We start from the raw sequence: 22,811 nt of genomic DNA, 5'->3' as shown, positions 1-22,811 counted from the left end.
CCACAGCCAAAATAGAAAGATTCTCTATTTTTCTCTATTATCTTTATGTTATGCTGAAAACGACTGCCAATCGACGATAGGCAATATTCTGCCAAGCAGGTTGGACTATACAAATCCTTAGTCGGGGACCAGTATAGTGTATATCATTAGTAGGCCTACTAATGATATACACTTCATACACAACTATTACATCATGTACTGCGAGGGATGGGATCCAGAACCGGAGGAACCAGGTTCTACAGAACCGGAGGAACCAGGTTCTACAGAACTGGAGGAACCAGGTTCTACAGAACCGGAGGAACCAGGTTCTACATCCAGGAACCGTTTCCAGGAAACTGGTTGGGACAATATGAAAATGTCATATCACGATTATTGTGATTATTGTTGTGAGCTTGTAGATCGGCTAAGATTTGGTAGAGAGTGAAAAAAACAAGTATGTATATTATTATTAGTACGTTTTACCAATAGAGGGTTTAAATGGTACCGGATATGCTGTTCAGCAAATAAAAGGTGAATTGATCCCAGTGCATGACGGAGGACGATTTCACCATGAATGTCAATCTCCACGATACGATTATCTTGATTATCTTGTTTTTTATCACGATAAACGATAATATGGCTTATCGTCCCATCCCTAGTATCAAGAGCAGGACTGAGTACACATATGAACTTAATCCTACTCCAGTGTTTCTCTGAATAAATCCATGATGTTTCTTCTCAGAGCATCTGGCAGCAGGAGAGGCTTCCTCTGTGGATCAAACCCTACAAGATCCTGGTGTTGTCTTCAGACAGTGGAATGATAGAACCTGTTGTTAATGCTGTGTCTATACACCAGGTTAGTGCACGCACACACACACACACACACTGCTGTGTCTATACACCAGGTTAGTGCACGCACACACACACACACACACACACAATGCTGTGTCTATACACCAGGTTAGTGCACGCACACACACACACACAGTGGAATGATAGAACCTGTAGTTAATGCTGTGTCTATACACCAGGTTAGTGCACGCACACACACACACACACTGCTGTGTCTATACACCAGGTTAGTGCACGCACACACACACACACATGTTAACGCTGTGTCCATACACCAGGTTAGTGCACGCACACACACACACACACTGCTGTGTCTATACACCAGGTTAGTGCACGCACACACACACACACACACAGTGGAATGATAGAACCTGTTGTTAACGCTGTGTCCATACACCAGGTTAGTGCACGCACACACACACACACACACTGCTGTGTCTATACACCAGGTTAGTGCACGCACACACACACACACACACACACACACACACACACACACACACACACACACACACACACAGATGTAAATAGTATAGTAAATCGATCATTGGTTATAAGAAATAAGTGATAATAGAAATACAGAAAATAGCTGATATCACCTTGCCATATATCATCAGCTATGAGCTATCCTTGGTATTTTTTGCATTGACGTTGATAAAAAAAATCAAACCTCGGTTCGAAGTGGAGCGGTGAATCTGTGTGTGTGTGTGTGTGTGTGTGTGTGTGTGTGTGTGTGTGTGTGTGTGTGTGTGTGTGTGTGTGTTTGTGCCTGCACAACAGCGCCCCTCCTTTAACTTGTGTGGCCACTCAAGGTATTGCCAGGCTACAGACATACCCAGCCAGCCAGCCAGCCAGCCAGCCAGCCAGCCACATAGCCAGCCAGCCACAGACATACCTGTCTATTGGGAGCGCTTTCACCGCTCCAAAAAGAAAAAGTTTTGTTTTGTTGATCAGATGTAAGGGATGAAGACGGTGTTTCTCCATACATAACAGACTGACAGCCTGAGGTTCTATACTGTATGGACAACCAGTCTTTATCCCGCTTATTACCTGGCTACTAAATACAATTAATAATTTGACTCAAAACTAAAAACAAAATTAAAGCTGCAAGCAGCGATGACCGGGCCCTCGCAGCTCTACCCACGTCACAAGGCCAGCAGCCAATCAGAAACCAAACAGGAAGTCAGCCATTTCGACTAATTAGTGGCGTTTTGGCGCATTTTTGGCCGTTATCACGGGTCGCACTCTAATGATAGTTTAAAGTTTTTCTCAAAAAAAAATTTGAGAAAAAAAAATTTGAGAAAAAAAGTTTTTGAGAAAAAAAATTTGAGAAAAAAATTTTTTGAGAAAAAAAGAATTTGAGAAAAAAAAATTTGAGAAAAAAAAATTTGAGAAAAAAAAAATTTTTGAGAAAAAAAAAAATTTGAGGAAAAAAAAAATTTGAGAAAAAAAATTTTTTGAGAAAAATTTTTTTTTGAGAAAAAAAACATTTTAACCCTCTAAGGCCCGCATTAAGAAATACTTGAAATAAAAAATTGAAAAAAATCAGATGGTGTTGTAGGAGTCCTATTAACTCATTGAGTGCCTATCCCGAATTAGTTCGGGATATATGATCGTATCACAGGGTGCCTATCCCGAACAAGTTCGGGATAAAAAAAAAAAAAAAAAAAAAAAAAAAAAAAAAATTTGAAAAAATTTTTTTTGATTTTTTTTTTTTTTTTTTTTTGACCCCATCAAATCTGGTGAACATGATTTCAATCGCGATTTTGCATGTTCCACCCCCATACAACCCCATCTAACATACAGGGCAGCCATTTTTGTTTACATTACATGTAAAACATAAGGGCGATTATCTCAAGAATGCCTGAACGGATTTCCAATCGGATTTTTTTGTTTGAAAGCTGTGAACAAACTGCACAAATCCACTCTGGATTGCATTGGATTTTTCAGAGCTCATTCTTCTCTGTTTTTTTCCCATGCATGAGGTGTGCAAGGTTTAATCATGGCTAAGTTGACGAAAATAAGGCTTCTAAAATGCTTGGTAGCCAATAGCTAACTTCAAGCTAACTTCATCCTCTTCCTGTACATGCAGTCATGCACAAAGGAAAGTGTTCAGGCAAGTCATGGCTGCAGGGCTTCTGCATATCTCTATGGGATTTTCTCTGGCCACTGGGCGCCCTCTAGTGGTGAAAGGGGTGGCACTAAATGAGTTAAGAGGAAAATGTAATGTTTTTAAAAAAAAATGTTTTTGTAAGATTTTATAGCCATAAATCAAAAATCATAAATCATGCTCTAATTTACATATGGGGGATATTTTTCACAATAATAACATATGTACATGTTCTAGACATTCTAATGATCACCAAAAAAAATAGTACAGGCATTTTACTTATGTTTTTGTGAGGTATAGCTTCCATGAAAAAGTGAGATGTTGTTTGTCAAAACTCTGGAATTTCAGCGGGTGTGGCGGGTGTGAATGTCAGCCCCTGTGGGGGGTATTTATATGCAAATATTGTGGCCAATGGCATTGTAATACTAAACAATAGAATCCAATGGTGGTGTTTAGGTGGTAGGTGGAGCTAAAATAAAATGATTTAAACCTTTTTTTGGATAAAATACAAACGTTGTAATATTACAACCGTGGGCCTTAGAGGGTTAAGAAAAAAAAAATTTTGAGGAAAAAAAAATTTGAGAAAAAAAAAATTTGAGAAAAAAAAAATTTTTGAGAAAAAAAAAATTTTGAGAAAAAAAAAATTATGACACCAGCCGCGAGGCTGTACGACAAACGGTTCATGAGTTATAGAGGCACTTCCTGTTTGGTGAAGGGCACTTCCTGTTTGGCGAAGGAAGCGTCAATTAAGGTTAAAGGAGTAGTTCACCCCCAAAATTCCTTTTTTTTCTATTGATTAGTCATGCCATGGAGACTAGAGTTCAATAATATTTTTGTTTTTTGTTGCATTCCTAAGACAAAAATTTGATAACAATACATTTACCCCCATTCGTTCCGGATGGTGACCCGTTTCGAAACGGGTCACCATCCGGAATCAATGGGGGTAAATTTACTCGAATCAAATTTTTGTCTTAGGAATGTGACTAAAACCAAAAAATATTATTGAACTCTAGTCTCCATGGCATGACTAATCAATAGAAAAAAGGTCATTTTGGGGGTGAACTACTCCTTTAAGGACTCTTAATCAAGTCATATGATACCAGCCACAACTCTGTACGATAAACGGTTGATGAGTAACAGCCAAAAAAGGAACAATCAAGTTTCGGCCAATCAGAAGAGGGGGCGGGGCTTAGTTAAACCAATTAAGGTGAAGGACACTTAGTCAAGTCATATGATACCAGCCACAACTCTGTACGATAAACGGTTGATGAGTAACAGCCAAAAAAAGGAACAATCAAGTATGGACCAATCAGAAGAGGGGGCACTTCCTGTTTGGTGAAGGAAGTTTGACCCTTCGCCACGGGCACGCCGTTTTACGAAAACTCACGATTCGCACAACTTTTCATCGTTAAGGTGTCTTGAGTATGCCGAGCGAACTTGAAGGTGATCCGATTAACCCCCTAGGAGGAGTTCGTTAAAGTGCGACGCGTGAAAACGGCCAAAAATACACCAAAACGCCACTAATTAGTCAAAATGGCTGACTTCCTGTTTTGTTTCGGAAGTGGCGCCAAGAGACTTTTTTGTGAGTCCGGACATGATACAGGTGTGTAGCGATTTTCGTACGTGTAGGTGAAACCGTATGGTGGGGCTTGAGGCACGAAGTTTTGTAGGGGGCGCTATTGAGCCATTAGGCCACGCACCCTTTTGATTTTTTTTAAATACGAAATTTTTCGCCACTTGTGATGTGTGTGTAAAGTTGCGCAACTTTTGGAGTACGTTTTGCGGCTCAAAAACACGATTCATTCGGCGGAAGAATAATAATCTTTGCAAATACAATAGGGTCCTCACACACTGTGTGTGCTCGGGCCCTAACAAAGTATTTCCTTGTTTACAGACGGCTGGAGTGTTGCGCTGGGCGTCCCCCCAGCGCAACACTGTCGCCTTGGAAAACAAGGAAGTGCTGATCAGATAGAATCCATTTTCTGAAACCACGTCGTCTATTTCTCGTTTAAAATGTTTTTAAAATCACACCCGTGTGAACTGAGCGGTGGTTCCCCCCCCCCCCCCCCCCCCCCTTCCCCCCTGTGTGTGTGTGTGTGTGTGTGTGTGTGTGTGTGTGTGTGTGTGTGTGTGTGTGTGTGTGTGTGTGCCTGGTCTGGCCTGGCCTGAACAACAGCGCCCCTCCCTTAACGTGTGGTCAGAAAAGGTTACTGCAGGCTACAGACAGACAGACAGACAGACAGACACGCAGACAGACAGACAGACAGACCCACCCCACTGAGCACGCCGTCTAAAAGTGGTCTAATAGACGTATAGATTTGAAAGTTTTTTAGTTGTCTAAACTTAGACTAGACGACTAATAGACTTCTAATAGTCGTCTAAATATAGACCGTCTACATTTAGACGACTATTAGAAGTCTATTAGTCGTCTAGTCTAAGTTTAGACAACTAAAAAACTTTCAAATCTATACGTCTATTAGACCACTTTTAGACGGCGTGCTCAGTGGGACACACACGGCCACGTATAGGAGCGTTGTGACCACCGCTCAAAAACATTCTAGAGAGCAACGTTTAGTTGTAAATGTCGCTGTGTGTTTGCTTACATGGCTGACATGTTGAATACAGCACAATATTCACACAGTGCAGCTTGACTGCAGCAGGTGTTCTGAGTCTTTGATTAGCAGAGGTCTGTTATGCAGAAATAACAGACCGCTGATTTCAGCAATTGACCAATCAGAATCAAGCATTCAAACAAGCCGGGTAATAATATTTGATGTAATGTAATCAATAGAATAATCTAGAGTTGCACGCAGGCATGCGCATGTGCATGCACACGTGCACTAGGGCATTCACGAAGAGTGATTTTTAGTATTCAAATTATTCAACCTCAAAGTATTCGAATAGTGGAATATTCAACAGGACTGGTCAAACTATCATATATTAAGTAAGCAAGAGGCGAACATTGTGAAAATAGCAGATCTACATGCTCACAACGCCTTGCGTTGCGAGGCATTGTGAGCATGTAGATCTGCTATTTTCACAATATTTATCTGTGGAACCGAGTCACATTAAATGTAATACCTACAATTCCAAGTGCTTGTCAGGGTGGGGGTCCCCAGTTCAAATGTGTTTATTTGGGGGGTCACGGCCTAAAAAGGTTTGAGAACCCCTGGTATAGAGCATTAACACATTCATCCACCAGGGGCATTGACAACTCATTCGTATGACTTCCTATCTAGCCAAGCTTTATAAACTATATATTTTTTAAAGAGAAAACAATAAAAATAAGCGAAGATTTGACTTCGGTGAACAACGTCGAATAGTTACTTTGATATCCGAATATTCGAATATTCGGTGAATGCCCTAACGTGCACACACACACACACACACACACACACACACACACACACGCGTGCGCGCGCATGCACCTTAACAGTGTGTTTGTGTCTTTCAGGTGAAGAAACAGAGTCAGATGGGTTAGGGTTAGTATAGTATAGGGGTAGGGTAGATACAGTAGGGTTAGTATAGTATAGGGGTAGGGTAGATACAGTAGGGTTAGTATAGTATAGGGGTAGGGTAGATACAGTAGGGTTAGTATAGTATAGGGGTAGGGTAGATACAGTAGGGTTAGTATAGTATAGGGCAGGGGTCCTCAATAGGCGGACCGCGGTCCATGTCCGGACCGCGAGGCACCGCCTACCGGACCCAGGACGAATTATAGTAAAAAACAAAAAAAAGTGGAAAAACATCTCCATGTTTTTGTTTCCACTTCTCGTATTCATTCACTTTCATTGCATGCGCTGAGTGTGTGTGTGAGAGAGAGAGAGAGAGAGAGAGAGACAACGACGCGCTGATTGGCTGATGCCTGGCAACAAAGTATTATGGGCTGTCATGTCTTTGACAACGATGCGCTGATAGGCTGTTGCTACAGACCACGGATGTTTTCGGAGCAGCAACAACAGCAGTAGCTTCAGCCACCAACAATGCAACTAGTTATAAATCAGTGGGGTTTCATTCACGCAAAACATCATCAACGTGAAAACGTTTGCAGGATTGTAATCTTATCTCCAGAGTTTGTCGCGACGTGCCACGGCCCGACGGCCCGTGACGGCTGCCTCTCTTTCTGCATGGATGTTGCAACTTGTTCTCCCATGGTTCTCCCCACCGGGGGAAATGGATGTGCTGTGTGGCAGCGCGCAGCATCCAGTTTGGGTTACCGTGCGGCACTTAACGTGCATCGATACCACGATGCGACGCTGCGCAGCCGTCCGCGTTCAGTGTGTGCTCCCCTGTCTCTGACGCGCGACACCTTGTTTTCATATCGATATTCACGTTGCGACACAAGCATAAATTATTCGAAGATTATCCCAGTTTGTTAAAAGAAACCAGAGCACTAGTGCAAAATATCTCTGCTCCATTGAACATTCTGTTCTCCCTGCTTTAATGGGTTGTTTGTTTCTCTTCAATCAAGTAATGATTTTGGAGGAGTCCTCAGCCCAGATGACAGTGAAGTCATAATTTAAGGACCCTTTTAATAAAGAAAGAAACGGGAAAAGACCATTACTGCATGAAGCCTGGTGGGCGAGGTTATTACTGTATCAACAAACTACTACTACAAAAAAAAAAAGAAAAACACATCAGCCATTGTAAAAAAATAAAATAAGAAAGGGATCCCTAATTATGTAAGATGAACAATAATGAGGGCAAGTGGCCATGACTGAGGGCAAGTAGAACATGACCTGTACTTTCCAGACGGACAAGTGCCTCTGAGACCATGGTGTCAACCCCTGGTTGGTACTTTTTTGTATCTTAGCCTACTATTTAAGATTGACCGACATAATAAAAATAAGCGAATATAAATATATTTTAATATATATATATATATATATATATATATTAATTGTTTTATTTTTTCCCCGGACCCGGGCCTGTTTCAAAAAAATATTTGTGGACCTTCAAGATTTGTATTTGAGGACCCCTGGTATAGGGGTAGGGTAGATACAGTAGGGTTAGTATAGTATAGGGGTAGGGTAGATACAGTAGGGTTAGTATAGTATAGGGGTAGGGTAGATACAGTAGGGTTAACAGTGTGGTGTTATACCTCCTGTCCACTAGAGGGCAGTGTTAACAGTGTGTTTGTGTCCTCCAGGTGAAGAAACAGAGTCAGATGTCCCTGCTAGATTACTTCCTGCAGGAACACGGCTCCCACACCACTGAGAACTTCCTGTGTGCTCAGAGGAACTTCGTCCAGAGCTGTGCAGGATACAGTCTGATCTGCTACCTCCTACAGGTCAAAGACAGGTACTACACTCTATACAGTCTGATCTGCTACCTCCTACAGGTCAAAGACAGGTACTACACTCTATACAGTCTGATCTGCTACCTCCTACAGGTCAAAGACAGGTACTACACTCTATACAGTCTGATCTGCTACCTCCTACAGGTCAAAGACAGGTACTACACTCTATACAGTCTGATCTGCTACCTCCTACAGGTCAAAGACAGGTACTACACTCTATACAGTCTGATCTGCTACCTCCTACAGGTCAAAGACAGGTACTACACTCTATACAGTCTGATCTGCTACCTCCTACAGGTCAAAGACAGGTACTACACTCTATACAGTCTGATCTGCTACCTCCTACAGGTCAAAGACAGGTACTACACTCTATACAGTCTGATCTGCTACCTCCTACAGGTCAAAGACAGGTACTACACTCTATACAGTCTGATCTGCTACCTCCTACAGGTCAAAGACAGGTACTACACTCTATACAGTCTGATTTGCTACCTCCTACAGGTCAAAGACAGGTACTTCACTCTATACAGTCTGATCTGCTACCTCCTACAGGTCAAAGACAGGTACTACACTCTATACAGTCTGATTTGCTACCTCCTACAGGTCAAAGACAGGTACTTCACTCTATACAGTCTGATCTGCTACCTCCTACAGGTCAAAGACAGGTATTACACTCTATACAGTCTGATCTGTCCTACAGGTCAGCACCTCAGATCACTTCCAACCCAGAGTCAAAACCAACAAAGGGTCAAACTCTTTTTTCTGCTATACCACCAAAATGTGGAAAGCCTTACCGAAGGCCATAAAGGAGTGTGGATCACTAGCATCCTTTAAAATTGCCCTGAAAAACCACTTACAGGCAGCAGCCGTTCGCAACTGGTAAAAAAAACTAACCTAGCCCAGCCCTACCCTCCCCTGCCCCTTCTTTGTATATACTTACTGTTTGTTTTGAATTACTGTTTTCCTTTTTTTTTTGTTCTCTCATTTTTAATTTTATTTACATATCTACTGCATAGTACTATGTTCTATTCGTCTGTCATTCAATGTTATATGAGATACTTTAATGGTTTCCTGTGGAAATAAGCTTAGTCTTTTCATGGATCTCCTTTTAGTAGACCTTGTACCAGTGAACTGTACCGTCATGAAACTGTACCTTTTACTATGCAAACTGACAATAAAGTCTTCAATCAATCAATCAAAAGACAGGTACCTGTCTTTTCTGGTTTTCTGTCTGATCAGTTTGGTAATATTCTAGTTTTAATATCAGAAAGTGCACAGCACACCATTCCTTCTGAGGTGCCAGCCAACAGAACAGAGAAGAGTAGATCTGCGCACTCGTAGCTGCCGATGCAAACCTTTTATTACACAGAAAGGACCAACGTTTTGGACAGACAAGCTGCCTTCTTCAGGGTTATCTTCACCAGCAGCTACGAGTGTGCAGCTCTACTCTTCTTTGATTAATATTCTGGTTGTAACACCAGCTTTAATGTGCTAGCAGGTGATGCAGGCTTTGTGGGGAAACTCTGGGATATGTTCTATGAAAGCACACTTGCTGTGACCACCAGTCTCCCCCAGGTGTCGCCAAATCCACCAAAACAGAAGGGTTTCAGGATGATCACTTTAAGCACACAGTTCTGTGACAAACACAACTTAAAAGTCATGAACTGCATTTGTATTTCACGTCGTTGATGTGTCTGTCTCTTTGCCCCGCCCCCAGGCACAACGGGAACATCCTATTGGACAGTGAGGGACACATCATCCACATAGACTTTGGCTTCATTCTGTCCAGTTCTCCTCGGAACCTCGGCTTCGAAACGTCAGCCTTCAAACTGACCAACGAGTTTGTTGACGTGAGTCTGTCTGTCTGTCTGTCGGCTTAATGTGTTATTATTATTACTAGAAGCTTCAAACTGACCGCTGAGTTTGTGGACGTGAGTCTGTCTGTCTAGGATTAATGTGTTAGTATTAGTAGTAGTAGTAGTAGTAGTAGTATTATATAGTATTATTATGTATTATTGTACTGTATTAGTAGTAGTGTTAGTATATAGTATTATTATGTGTACAACCATGTTGTGTGTTGTTTTTTTCAGCTGATGCAGGATAGGGTTTAGACATGTTGTGTTGTGTTGCAGGTGATGGGGGGCCAGGATGGAGACATGTTTATCTACTATAAGGTTTAACAACATGTTGTGTTCCAGGTGATGGGGGCCAGGATGGAGACATGTTTATCTACTATAAGGTTTAACAACATGTTGTGTTGCAGGTGATGGGGGGCCAGGATGGGGACATGTTTATCTACTATAAGGTTTAACAACATGTTGTGTTGCAGGTGATGGGGGGCCAGGATGGAGACATGTTTATCTACTATAAGGTTTAACAACATGTTGTGTTCCAGGTGATGGGGGGCCAGGATGGAGACATGTTTATCTACTATAAGGTTTAACAACATGTTGTGTTGCAGGTGATGGGGGGCCAGGATGGAGACATGTTTATCTACTATAAGGTTTAACAACATGTTGTGTTGCAGGTGATGGGGGGCCAGGATGGGGACATGTTTATCTACTATAAGGTTTAACAACATGTTGTGTTGCAGGTGATGGGGGGCCAGGATGGGGACATGTTTATCTACTATAAGGTTTAACAACATGTTGTGTTCCAGGTGATGGGGGGCCAGGATGGGGACATGTTTATCTACTATAAGGTTTAACAACATGTTGTGTTCCAGGTGATGGGGGGCCAGGATGGGGACATGTTTATCTACTATAAGGTTTAACAACATGTTGTGTTGCAGGTGATGGGGGGCCAGGATGGAGACATGTTTAACTACTATAAGATGCTGATGCTGCAAGGCCTCATAGCAGCCAGAAAACACATGGACAAAGTCATCGGGATCGTAGAGATTATGCAACAAGGTAATTATTAAAGTCATCGGGATCGTAGAGATTATGCAACAAGGTAATTATTAAAGTCATCGGGATCGTAGAGATTATGCAACAAGGTAATTATTAAAGTCATCGGGATCGTAGAGATTATGCAACAAGGTAATTATTAAAGTCATCGGGATCATAGAGATTATGCAACAAGGTAACCCATTTTGCATTTTGGGGGTAAATTTACTATTCTCACATTTGACAATTGAAGCGCTACCCCAGCCCGTAGCCCCACATTTATCTAAACAAGCTTAATTGCTGAATCCACTGCAGCTTGTTTTCTCTATATTGGTGATTCTACCCTTTTCCAACTGTCTTTATTAACTCAACCTCTGCCAAAAAAAATACCCCTTTGTACCCCTTCCCTGCCATGCCCGAGGAACCCGAAGATTTAATAAGCTTTAATTAAAAAGAAATAATTTATCGAAGCGGAACCAAAATAGGCCGGAACTAATGCTCCGTGATCGGTTTCTACACGGACACATTATTGAGCGGACCAGTTAACATTGAGGCCGTGAACCGGAAGCGGATGGTCCGTCGTCTATTTTGGCCCGTTAGCTTTCTGTGTAAACTCCGCGGCTTACAGACGGAGAACTTATTGATCAATTGGAAAAAAATTAAAGGATTTGAGAAGCTGATGGAATACGCGAACACATGATGCATAGCAGTGTCCGATCACGCACGATGGGAACTGGATGAGCGACCGCGTTAACAGGTAGGAGAAGCCAGCAGTGAAAGACATTGAAAAATCTTTGGGCTCCTCGGCCGTAAACTACGAATGAGTTAAAAACAACTTGTAGTTACAGTAGCAAATATGGCTTACCGAGTTACCGTCAAAATTAAGGAAATAAACAAGTGCGACCTCCGCTAATTCAGAAAGCAGGCGCAGGGTTTTATTGCTACAAAAACACACTTCACAGCCACACGACTTCTAGAATGTTAGGATCTACAGAAGTGACTGTGGACAGTTTCAACGATGTCCCCGCCGGCAGTGCATGCACGCACACACACACACACACACACACACACACACACACACACACACACACACACACACACTGACACACACACACACTGACACTACACTCACACTCAAGTTACGCAGCAGTGGAGGGGATGTGATCGCAGCGCTGCCCAGCGCATGGAGCCGTGTCAGAGGCTGCGTCCAGACAGACATTATGCATTATGATTAACCCCCCATCCACTCCCATGTTATTCCCTTAACATGGGAGACAGTGGATGGGGGTTAATGCATCTGTCTCGTACTGTCTGGCCGCACCCTCACTGGGAGTTTGTGGGAGGCGTCATGTTATCATCACTGAAGTTAGGAGCGCAGCTTCAAAGCCCGACAGATACGTGAACATTCAGCCAGAGCCTGTCACGGGTCGGGCTGGGCCGTCAGGTCGACTCTGGCTATATTTTATAAGCTCTAAGCAGTACCATGTTAATACCATGTTAATAACATGTATTTAAAGTATTACAGGTTCCCAGCTGCCATGCTTCCATGGCTCCTCCACCATGCGAGGCCTGAAGGAGCGTTTCCACATGTTATTAACATGTTAATAACATGTTAATAACATGTATTTAATGTGTTTAAGGTTCTCAGCTGCCATGCTTCCATGGCTCCTCCACCATGCGTGGCCTGAAGGAACGTTTCCACATGTTAATAATAATAATAATAATAATAACATGTATTACAGGTTCTCAGCTCCCATGCTTCCATGGCTCCTCCACCATGCGTGGCCTGAAGGAGAGGTTCCACATGTTAATAACATATTAATAACATGTGTATATATACATACAGGTTCTCAGCTCCCATGCTTCCATGGCTCCTCCACCATGCGTGGCCTGAAGGAGAGGTTCCACATGTTAATAACATATTAATAACATGTGTGTATATATACATACAGGTTCTCAGCTCCCATGCTTCCATGGCTCCTCCACCATGCGTGGTCTGAAGGAGAGGTTCCACATGTCCCTGACGGAGGAGCAGCTGCAGGTGTTGGTGGAGCAGCTTGTTGACGGCTCCATGCGCTCCATCACCACCAAGCTGTACGACGGGTTCCAGTACCTTACCAACGGCATCATGTGACCCCTCTGCACCAATCACCACCAAGCTGTACGACGGGTTCCAGTACCTGACCAACGGCATCATGTGACCCCTCTCCACCAATCACCACCACCCAATGGCATCATGTGACCCCTCTCCACCAATCACCACCACCCAACGGCATCATGTGACCCCTCTCCACCAATCACCACCAAGCTGTACGACGGATTCCTGTACCTCACCAACGGAATCATGTGACCACACTGACTGGGTGTGTGTGGGCGTGCGTGGGCAGGAGCGTCACAAGGGGGGGAAGTGGGACTGAGTTACCAGGGCCCAAGGTGGAGGGGCCCTAGTAACTTTAGCTATTGAAGAATTGCAGATATACAAGCTCTGCGAGCTTCTAGATCTACTATTTTTGAAAAGTCTTGAAAATGTGTGCAAATCTTTGAATATATGTATTTCTTAAGCGAACGTTTGTAACTCACATTTTGCTTCTGGCGGGTCATTTTGAGATGGGGGGTCCGTGGCCAAATACACATCATTTGGGGGGTCCTTCATATGAAAAAGTTTGAGCACCACTGACATGGAAACATAGGTTTCTTGCACACATTTGCACAATTTTTCAAAAATAGCAGACATACAAGCTCGCAGTGCCGCGCTGTGAGCTTGTATATCTGCTATTTTTCAATAGTTAAAGCACAAAATAATGCGTTCTCAGTCTAAATGGGTTGAACCCACTCCTCCCCCTATGAAGAACATTCATGGGGGGGCCGCAGTGAATCCTTGTACCCAGGGCCCAGAATTTGGTGTGACGCCTGTGTGTGTGTGTGTGTGTGTGTGTGTGTGTGTGTGTGTGTGTGTGCGTGTGCGTGTGCGTGTGCGTGCGTGGTTGTACGCGTGCGTTTGTTTGTTTTGTTTGTAAGACCTGTCGTCATTGGCCGTACCGAGACCACTCCCCCAGAGCTTTTGGCCCCGCCCCACAGATATATAAAGCTGCAGTTCATTGGACAGACGGAACAACTGGAGGCGGGACGTCAGAGTGACTACTGGCCAATCACAGAGTCTTTTCCTGGATTTATCAAATTCAATTCTACAGAGCTTTATTGGCATGTTTCTAGGCTGTCACGATTAGGACATTTTACATGACGATTAATTGTCACTCAAATTAACGATTTAATTGTGTTTTTGTCGTTGACAATTACATTTCTGTTTGGCTTTTAGGCTTTGAAGTTGCACATGGCAGATATGACACATAACCTAAATATACACATAAATGAAAGACATATTTGACAACTTTATACTTTGAAAATCTACAAGCTCGCATTGTGACGCGTTGTGAGCTTGTAGATCGGCTATTTCCACTATTTTTTTTTAAATGTTTGAACACAAATAAAAAAAATTCAACATGTAAACGATTATGACGATTATCACAAAATAATAATTCCGATTATGTCAATTAATTGCGATGAGACGATGATGTAATAATTGTGACAGCCTACATGTTAACATCCACTTCCTGTGTACATAAAGACCCGCCCCCACCTGCCTCTGATTGGCCCATACCAACTACCGCATACGAACCTAACCCCGCCCCCTCTGCCAGTCTCACAGCTGATTGGTTCACTGATTCCACTATTCTTTTGGCTTTGTCTTTTTGTTTTGGAATTTGTGTGTTGTTTTGTTTTTGTTTTTTCATGTGTTGTCATTGGTCCGTTGAACCCAGGGGGGCTGGCTTCTTAACCAATCAGGGGGCCTGGTTGGATCAGACCAGAACAGGAAAAAGTTCTGATTTGACCCCCCACAACCCTCTCCAGTTACAGAGAGGTCAGAGGTCAAGGGTCAGTGACCCCCACGACCCTCTCTAGTTACAGAGAGGTCAGAGGTCAAGGGTCAGTGACCCCCCACAACCCTCTCCAGTCACAGAGTGGTCTTTTGTTCAACCAGGGCTGCACAACCAATCAGAATCAATGTTATTGATTTGATCAAACTTGAAGAAGTTGCTTCATTTGGTGGTATTTTCTTCATTAAACGACCGTAGCTGCCATTTGGAACATATTTTAATTCAAACATAATTTTAACCAAACGTTAAGGTACAGTTTATAAAGTATCTCCTTGGTCTGTGCGGACCGCCAACATTTCTGATTGCTGCTGTGACGTATTATTATTATTATTATTATTAACAAAAAGCTGTGAAACGTATTTTGTGAGTGAGGATGAAGCGTTTTATTTAGTAATGAAACCACTTAAACCCTGCTATGCTTGACCAGAAGGCTACACTTTTTTCTCTACACCAAAACTCTCGTAGAAGCATCGTGGTCCAAAAATAAACAAACGACGTCTCTGCGATATTGTCGGGGAGGTGACTCTGTATGGTTTAACGATAGTCAGTCAGTCATATTTGACACAGTCTGTTTCTGGTGAGAATGGAACTATAACTCTGAGACAGTAACATTAGCGTTTTCTCACCATCAGTTGATTCTTCATATCCATAAGAGTCAAACCACCAGGATAAAATGTGTTTATTTTATTATTGGCTCTGGTGTTGTGAAGGACCTTCTCGCATCGGGAGAGGTCATGAAACGTACGGATCATAGCCTTACTAAAAACTAGAACGTTGCACAACTCATCTCTGGATCTGTCTACAAAAGGAGTGCAACAGTTAGTATAACTAATTGATCATTAAAAACCATAATCAATAATATATAACATCTACATCATTTTCATATTAATGAAAATAAATGATATTTGTAAACACTTCTCAGAGTTATCCGAGCAATCTAAAAAGTAATGAATAGAATAGTCTCTACTGTATGTCAATGATTGACAGTTGCATCCCTGCTGGCTGATGGCATACTGTACATACTGTACCATACTGTACATACTGTACCATTTGACCAAAGATATGACAGACGCACAATGACCAAAAAAACAACAACAAAAGGATTATAAAATCAATCATTTTATGATTAAGAACTGTGACCACAATATTCAGCAAATCAGTGATGTTGTGTTTTTTGCAGCCCTGTGGTTTAAACGGCAGGTGATGAAGCCCTATGGTTTAAACTGCAGGTGATGAAGCCACGGCCCGGGTTGGTTGATACTCTGGTTACCACAAACTATCTGCACCAGGGGTCTTCAACAGGGGGTCCGGGACCCCTAGGGGGTCCTCCTCAGAGTTACTACAGGGGGCCCTCCAAATCTTTGTGTGATAGAAACCCTTTTTTCTCCTTTTTTATATTAACACACTTGAACCCTAGCGTCCATATTCTGAGAACTTTAGCCAAAAATAGCAGATCTACAAGCTCACAGCGCGAGGCGTTGTGAGCTTGTAGATTGGCTATTTTCGGCAAAGTGGTTTGGTGTAGAGGGGGAAAAGAGCAGACTAAGTACAGAGTGAAAGGTCAAGTTTATTAAGTGTGCCTGCCATGCAATGGCAAAACACTTATTGTAATCCGCCATACTTAATTAAGTCATTAAGTAGTTAGTTTCGCCACAAAGTTCGGCACGTAATAAGTGCCGCACGATTTACGCCACCGCCGCAATATATACATCAAAACGTGCGGCTCGGCCGGGAATGGGGTGCTATTACTTTTCTAAGAGAAAAGTTGTATCGTTTAATTGATATTAATTTATTAGTGAATTAATTTTACCCATTGACTTATAATGGGAATCGCAAAAACTCACATTCAATATTTTCTTTCTCGCAAACCATAGGGGCTACAGTTTCAAAACTTGGAGAGGAGATTTATAATGATATCAAGGATTAAATAAAAAATTATTTTGTCAGTTGGCCTCATGGTGGCGCTATAACAGTCCACTTTACCTTTCGGCCTGTAACTCTTGAACCGTGGGTCGGAAAATTAAAATTCCTTTTTCCCTGGATTCCTTGGGTCATGACGCATCTCCTCATATAGGCCACGCCCATTTGCGTCAGGATAGATTTTCCGCCATTTTGAATTTTCTTCAAAATACACTTTTTGCTCCTTTTCCTACATATTTTCTCCAAATGTCACAAAAATCGATACACACGATCTATGGACTCATGCGATAAACATTTAAACGATATTTTGATAGTCCATACCGTTCTTCCGTAACAGGGTTCCAAAGTTAGCGGGAGGAGCCCGTTTTGTAAGAAGTAGCCATAAATCACAAACGAAACATCCAGTCAACACCGAATTTTAACCACAAGTGGGGGGCGCTATACTGAACATATAACCAAAAGCATTTCCACTTCGACCCATAGGGGGCACCACAAACGCGCAAAACGTAACCATTTCATGCCAAAACGTGTTTTTCAGGGGGAACGACCCTCTCAAAACGAAACACTAACACCAACCGCTACACAAGGTTGCACAGACTTAGCGAGCTGCAGGCACACTTAAAATTTCTTCGAAATTTTCTTTTCTAGTTTCAAGTATGAACTCGTTGAATATTCTGCGTCACTCCGATTAGCGCACAGGAGCATTCAAAAGATGCCCACAGGTGTCCTAGAATCCGAAAATAATCTGTCCACACGTGGCGATCCACTCGAAAATACGGGCTTCCGCGTCAATCTTGCGTCTAGCTCGTCGTCCCATACACATACACTATTTTTTTCCCCCCTTTAATTCAAAAAAAGAAAACATTTTCTTCTTTTCTTTCGGTTATGTAATCGACGTGTCGGGTGACGTCCATTGATTTGAATAATTTGTGTGTCTAACGTGTGCTTAAGATTAGTCAATTTGCGGTTGTACACGTTTTAGCCAATTCTTTAAAGAATTCATTGTGACTGGTTTCTGACAGTCACTATGCTAACAGTTTGACAGTCACAAGTTTCATGACAACACAATTATATGAAAATCTTTGTTTTTGCATATTGGATACCTGAGGATTAAAGGAGTAGTTCACCCCCAAAATGACTTTTTTTCTATTGATTAGTCATGCCATGGAGAGTAGAGTTCAATAATATTTTTTGGTTTTTGTCACATTCCTAAGACAAAAATTTGATTCGAGTAAATTTACCCCCATTGATTCCGGATGGTGACCCGTTTCGAAACGGGTCACCATCCGGAATGAATGGGGGTAAATTTATTGTTATCACATTTTTGTCTTAGGAATGTGACAAAAACCAAAAAATATTATTGAACTCTACTCTCCATGGCATGACTAATCAATAGAAAAAAAGTCATTTTGGGGGTGAACTACTCCTTTAAGGTTGAGGTTCTCTGTAAACTGGGTGTCTGCTGTTCTGAGGCTGGTGGTTATCCTGGGGGTGTTAACAGGAGGAATAAACGCCTGGTCCTCCTGGACCTTGGCAGGCGTCTGCTTAACAGACCTGCGGGTCTGGGCGCTTGTTGCCTGACGTTTAGCTGGAGTTTGAACCTCAGAGTTGACCTGGGCATCGGATTCATTGTCCATGTTCTCCTCCACCTGTCCCTCTTCTTCAAACAATGACATGTCCTCAGAATTACTGCGAGTCTTCCTGTTTGTTGGAACCCTCTGGGAAGCCCTACGTTTGGCTGTGGTGGAGGCCCTACGTTTGGCTGTGGTGGAGGCCCTACGTTTGGCTGTGGTGGTGGAGGCCCTACGTTTGGCTGTGGTGGAGGCCCTACGTTTGGCTGTGGTGGAGGCCCTACGTTTGGCTGTGGTGGAGGCCCTACGTTTGGCTGTGGTGGAGGCCCTACGTTTGGCTGTGGTGGAGGCCCTACGTTTGGCTGTGGTGGAAGCCCTACGTTTGGCTGTGGTGGAGGCCCTACGTTTGGCTGTGGTGGAGGCCCTACGTTTGGCTGTGGTGGAGGCCCTACGTTTGGCTGTGGTGGAGGCCCTACGTTTGGCTGGGGTGGAGGCCCTACGTTAGGCTGTGGTGGAGGCCCTACGTTTGGCTGGGGTGGAGGCCCTACGTTTGGCTGGGGTGGAGGCCCTACGTTTGGCTGGGGTGGAGGCCCTACGTTTGGCTGTGGTGGAGGCCCTACGTTTGGCTGTGGTGGAGGCCCTACGTTTGGCTGTGGTGGAGGCCCTACGTTTGGCTGGGGTGGAGGCCCTACGTTTGGCTGGGGTGGAGGCCCTACGTTTGGCTGTGGTGGAGGCCCTACGTTTGGCTGGGGTGGAGGTGGGAACAGAGCTCCCTGGGAGACTGCTGTTGACTGCCGTCTCCTCCTTCTCCTTCTCCTCTTCTGGTTGGATGTTGCGGGCGCTGCGTCGAGATGAACTAGCAGCAGGCTGTTTGGGTGTCTGGCTCGGCCTGCCTCTTCTAGTTGCACGACCAGGTGAGGCAGGAACCACAGAGTCTGTGTCCAGACCCTCCTCTTGCCCCCCGTCGTCCTCATGGACAGGCGAAATGAAGGTCACCGTCTTTCTGCTTTTTGTAGTCCTCCGTGTGGGTGTTGAGAGGGCCTTCCTTGGCCTCCCCCTCTTAGATGTGGACAGCACCTCCGTAATCTCTTCCACAGCCTCAGCTATGACCTCGTGGTCTGGCTGTTGATCTTCAACTATGTGGACCAGATTGTGATCTTCCACAGCGACAGCCGCTGCTGCCTTAGAAGAGTCAGTCTGTGCAGGTTGATCGCTATCCGTTAAAACAGGTATATTCTCTTCAGGAGCAACAACTGGATGACTAAGTTTGTTTTGGGCTTTGAAATGTGTTTGTTCTTCTTTGTTGTGTTGTTATTTTCTCCAGATTTCTTCCCCCTGTCCTCCAGAGGATATTTGAAGGGTGTATTTCTGATCCTTGTAGACCTACGTGTGAGTGTTAAGAGGCACTTATTGTAATCCGCCATACTTAAAGGTTCGATTAGTCTTTCGCCCCTATACCCAGGTCGGACGACCGATTTGCACGTCAGGACCGCTGCGGGCCTCCACCAGAGTTTCCTCTGGTCATTAAGTAGTTAGTTTCGCCACAAAGTTCGGCACGTAATAAGTGCCGCACGATTTACGCCACCGCCGCAATATATACATCAAAACGTGCGGCTCGGCCGGGAATGGGGTGCTATTACTTTTCTAAGAGAAAAGTTGTATCGTTTAATTGATATTAATTTATTAGTGAATTAATTTTACCCATTGACTTATAATGGGAATCGCAAAAACTCACATTCAATATTTTTTTTCTCGCAAACCATAGGGGCTACAATTTCAAAACTTGGAGAGGAGATTTATAATGATATCAAGGATTAAATAAAAAAATATTTCGTCAGTTGGCCTCATGGTGGCGCTATAACAGTCCACTTTACCTTTTGGCCTTTAACTCTTGAACCGTGGGTCGGAAAATTAAAATTCCTTTTTCCCTGGATTCCTTGGGTCATGACGCATCTCCTCATATAGGCCACGCCCATTTGCGTCAGGATAGATTTTCCGCCATTTTGAATTTTCTTCAAAATACACTTTTTGCTCCTTTTCCTACATATTTTCTCCAAATGTCACAAAAATCGATACACACGATCTATGGACTCATGCGATAAACATATTTAAACGATATTTTGATAGTCCATACCGTTCTTCCGTAACAGGGTTCCAAAGTTAGCGGGAGGAGCCCGTTTTGTAAGAAGTAGCCATAAATCACAAACAAAACATCCAGTCAAAGTGGGGGGCGCTATACTGAACATATACCCAAAAGCATTTCCACTTCGACCCATAGGGGGCACCACAAACGCGCAAAACGTAACCGTTTCATGCCAAAACGTGTTTTTCAGGGGGAACGACCCTCTCAAAACGAAACACTAACACCAACCGCTACACAAGGTTGCACAGACTTAGCGAGCTGCAGGCACACTTAAAATATCGTAGAAATTTTCTTTTCTAGTTAAGTATTGATGGTTCAAGTGGTTAAATATCTGAAAACACAAATTGACATGAATCCAAAATACACTGATGATTGTGCTGTCAAACGATGAAACTATATGGTATTTATGGTTATGGGGGTCCCTGCTTCATCTCTCTCTCAGCTAAGGGGTCCTTGGCCTGAACACGTTGAAGACCCCTGATCTACACAGTCATCTCATGTGTAGATGGACTGAACAGTCAAAGAGATCTACTGCAGTGTTTCTCAAACTTTTACATTTGAAGGTCTCTCCTTAACCCGTTAGGGTCCATTTGGTCCATGTGTACACGGTCAGAGTTACAGACTTGTAAGGGTCCATTTAGACCCCCCAAAGTGTTGCTTTGAGAAGCACTGAATGACTGAACGACTGAATGCATGGGCAGAGACGGGTTGCACATGCAGTCTTGTTGTCCTGGGATTTCATACGTTGGAGAATCCAATTCAGTGGAAAAGCCAACATGGTCTGAAACCTGACCTGAACATCAGACAGACTCGCACGCACGCACACACACACACACACACACACACACACACATGCACATGCTAGGGCATACACGAATAGTGATTTTTAGTATTTTAATTATTCGACCTCAAAGTATTCGAATAGTGGAATATTCGACAGGACTGGCCAAACTGTCAAATATTAAGTAAGCAAGGGGCAAACATTGTGAAAATGTTTGCACAATATTTTCACAATATTTATCTGTGGAACCGAGTCACATTAAATGTAATACCTACAATTCCAAGTGCTTGTCAGGGTGGGGGTCCCCAGTTCAAAATATGTTTATTTTGGGGGTCACAGGCTAAAAAGGTTTGAGAACCCCTGGTATAGAGCATTAACAAATTCATCCACCAGGGGCATTGACAACTCATTCTTATGACTTCCTATCTAGCCAAGGTATAAACTAGAGATTTTTTTAAGAGAAAAGTATAAAAAAAAAAGAAAAAGAAAATATTCCACTTCGGTGAACAACGTCGAATAGTGACTTTAATATTCAAATATTCTGTGAATGCCCTAGCGCACACACACACACACACACACACACGCACACACACACACACACACACACACACACACACACACACACACACACACATTGTCTGTAGGTTTCTTTTTGCAATACTGTCACTACTAACAGTTTAGTTTCTGTTAATTTGTATAAATAAATACCAAATGTTTGAGTTAATCTATCAGTCTGTTACTAGAGCCTTATATGGGCTGGGTTTCATCATAATGATGTTACTAGAGCCTTATATGGGCTGGGTTTCATCATAATGATAGTACTAGAGCCTTATATGGGCTGGGTTTCATCATAATGATGTTACTAGAGCCTTATATGGGCTGGGTTTCATCATAATGATATTACTAGAGCCTTATATGGGCTGGGTTTCATCATAATGATGTTACTAGAGCCGTATATGGGCAGGGTTTCATCATAATGATATTGTCAGTATTCTTACCTCCCTAACTCTGTAAATGTTCCTTTATACAATAAATTAAATGTTCTTGTCTTAATTTGACTGGTGCTTCTGTTTAACTAGTGATTTAAAACAGAGTGAGAGAGGAATATTCACCCTGTTGGAATAAAGAAAAGAAAATCCTCCTTTTATTATCCTGTTTTGTTACATAAAAGGTGTATGAAACTCACATACAGATTAATATGTTTTCAAGGCTAGGAAAACCTAGCAGGTTAAAATGGAAGTAGAGGAATTTGTACCGCCCAAGGAAATGACGTTGACACTTTACCCAGATCACAGGGAAGTGACTGTAAGGACTTCTAAGACCCTCAAAAAGA

General features: G+C 42.9%; 1 protein-coding gene across 1 annotated transcript in view; it reads left to right on the top strand.

The window, feature by feature from the left end:
• Positions 1-18,141, top strand: part of pi4kb (phosphatidylinositol 4-kinase, catalytic, beta) — a 65,389-nt gene extending 47,248 nt beyond the window's left edge. Inside the window, exons 9-13 of the mRNA XM_080750257.1 lie at positions 722-835; positions 8,091-8,242; positions 9,958-10,090; positions 11,032-11,152; positions 13,081-18,141. Coding sequence (XP_080606383.1) covers positions 722-835; positions 8,091-8,242; positions 9,958-10,090; positions 11,032-11,152; positions 13,081-13,262 — 702 coding nt within the window. The 3' untranslated portion in view covers positions 13,263-18,141. The remainder of the gene's footprint in view (positions 1-721; positions 836-8,090; positions 8,243-9,957; positions 10,091-11,031; positions 11,153-13,080) is intronic.
• Positions 18,142-22,811: the final 4,670 nt, after the last annotated feature.

This window comes from Nannobrachium achirus, assembly GCF_963921795.1.
Source record: "Nannobrachium achirus genome assembly, chromosome: 2".
In the NCBI taxonomy this organism is placed as follows: domain Eukaryota; kingdom Metazoa; phylum Chordata; class Actinopteri; order Myctophiformes; family Myctophidae; genus Nannobrachium; species Nannobrachium achirus.
This window is presented reverse-complemented; position numbering and strand designations above follow the sequence as displayed.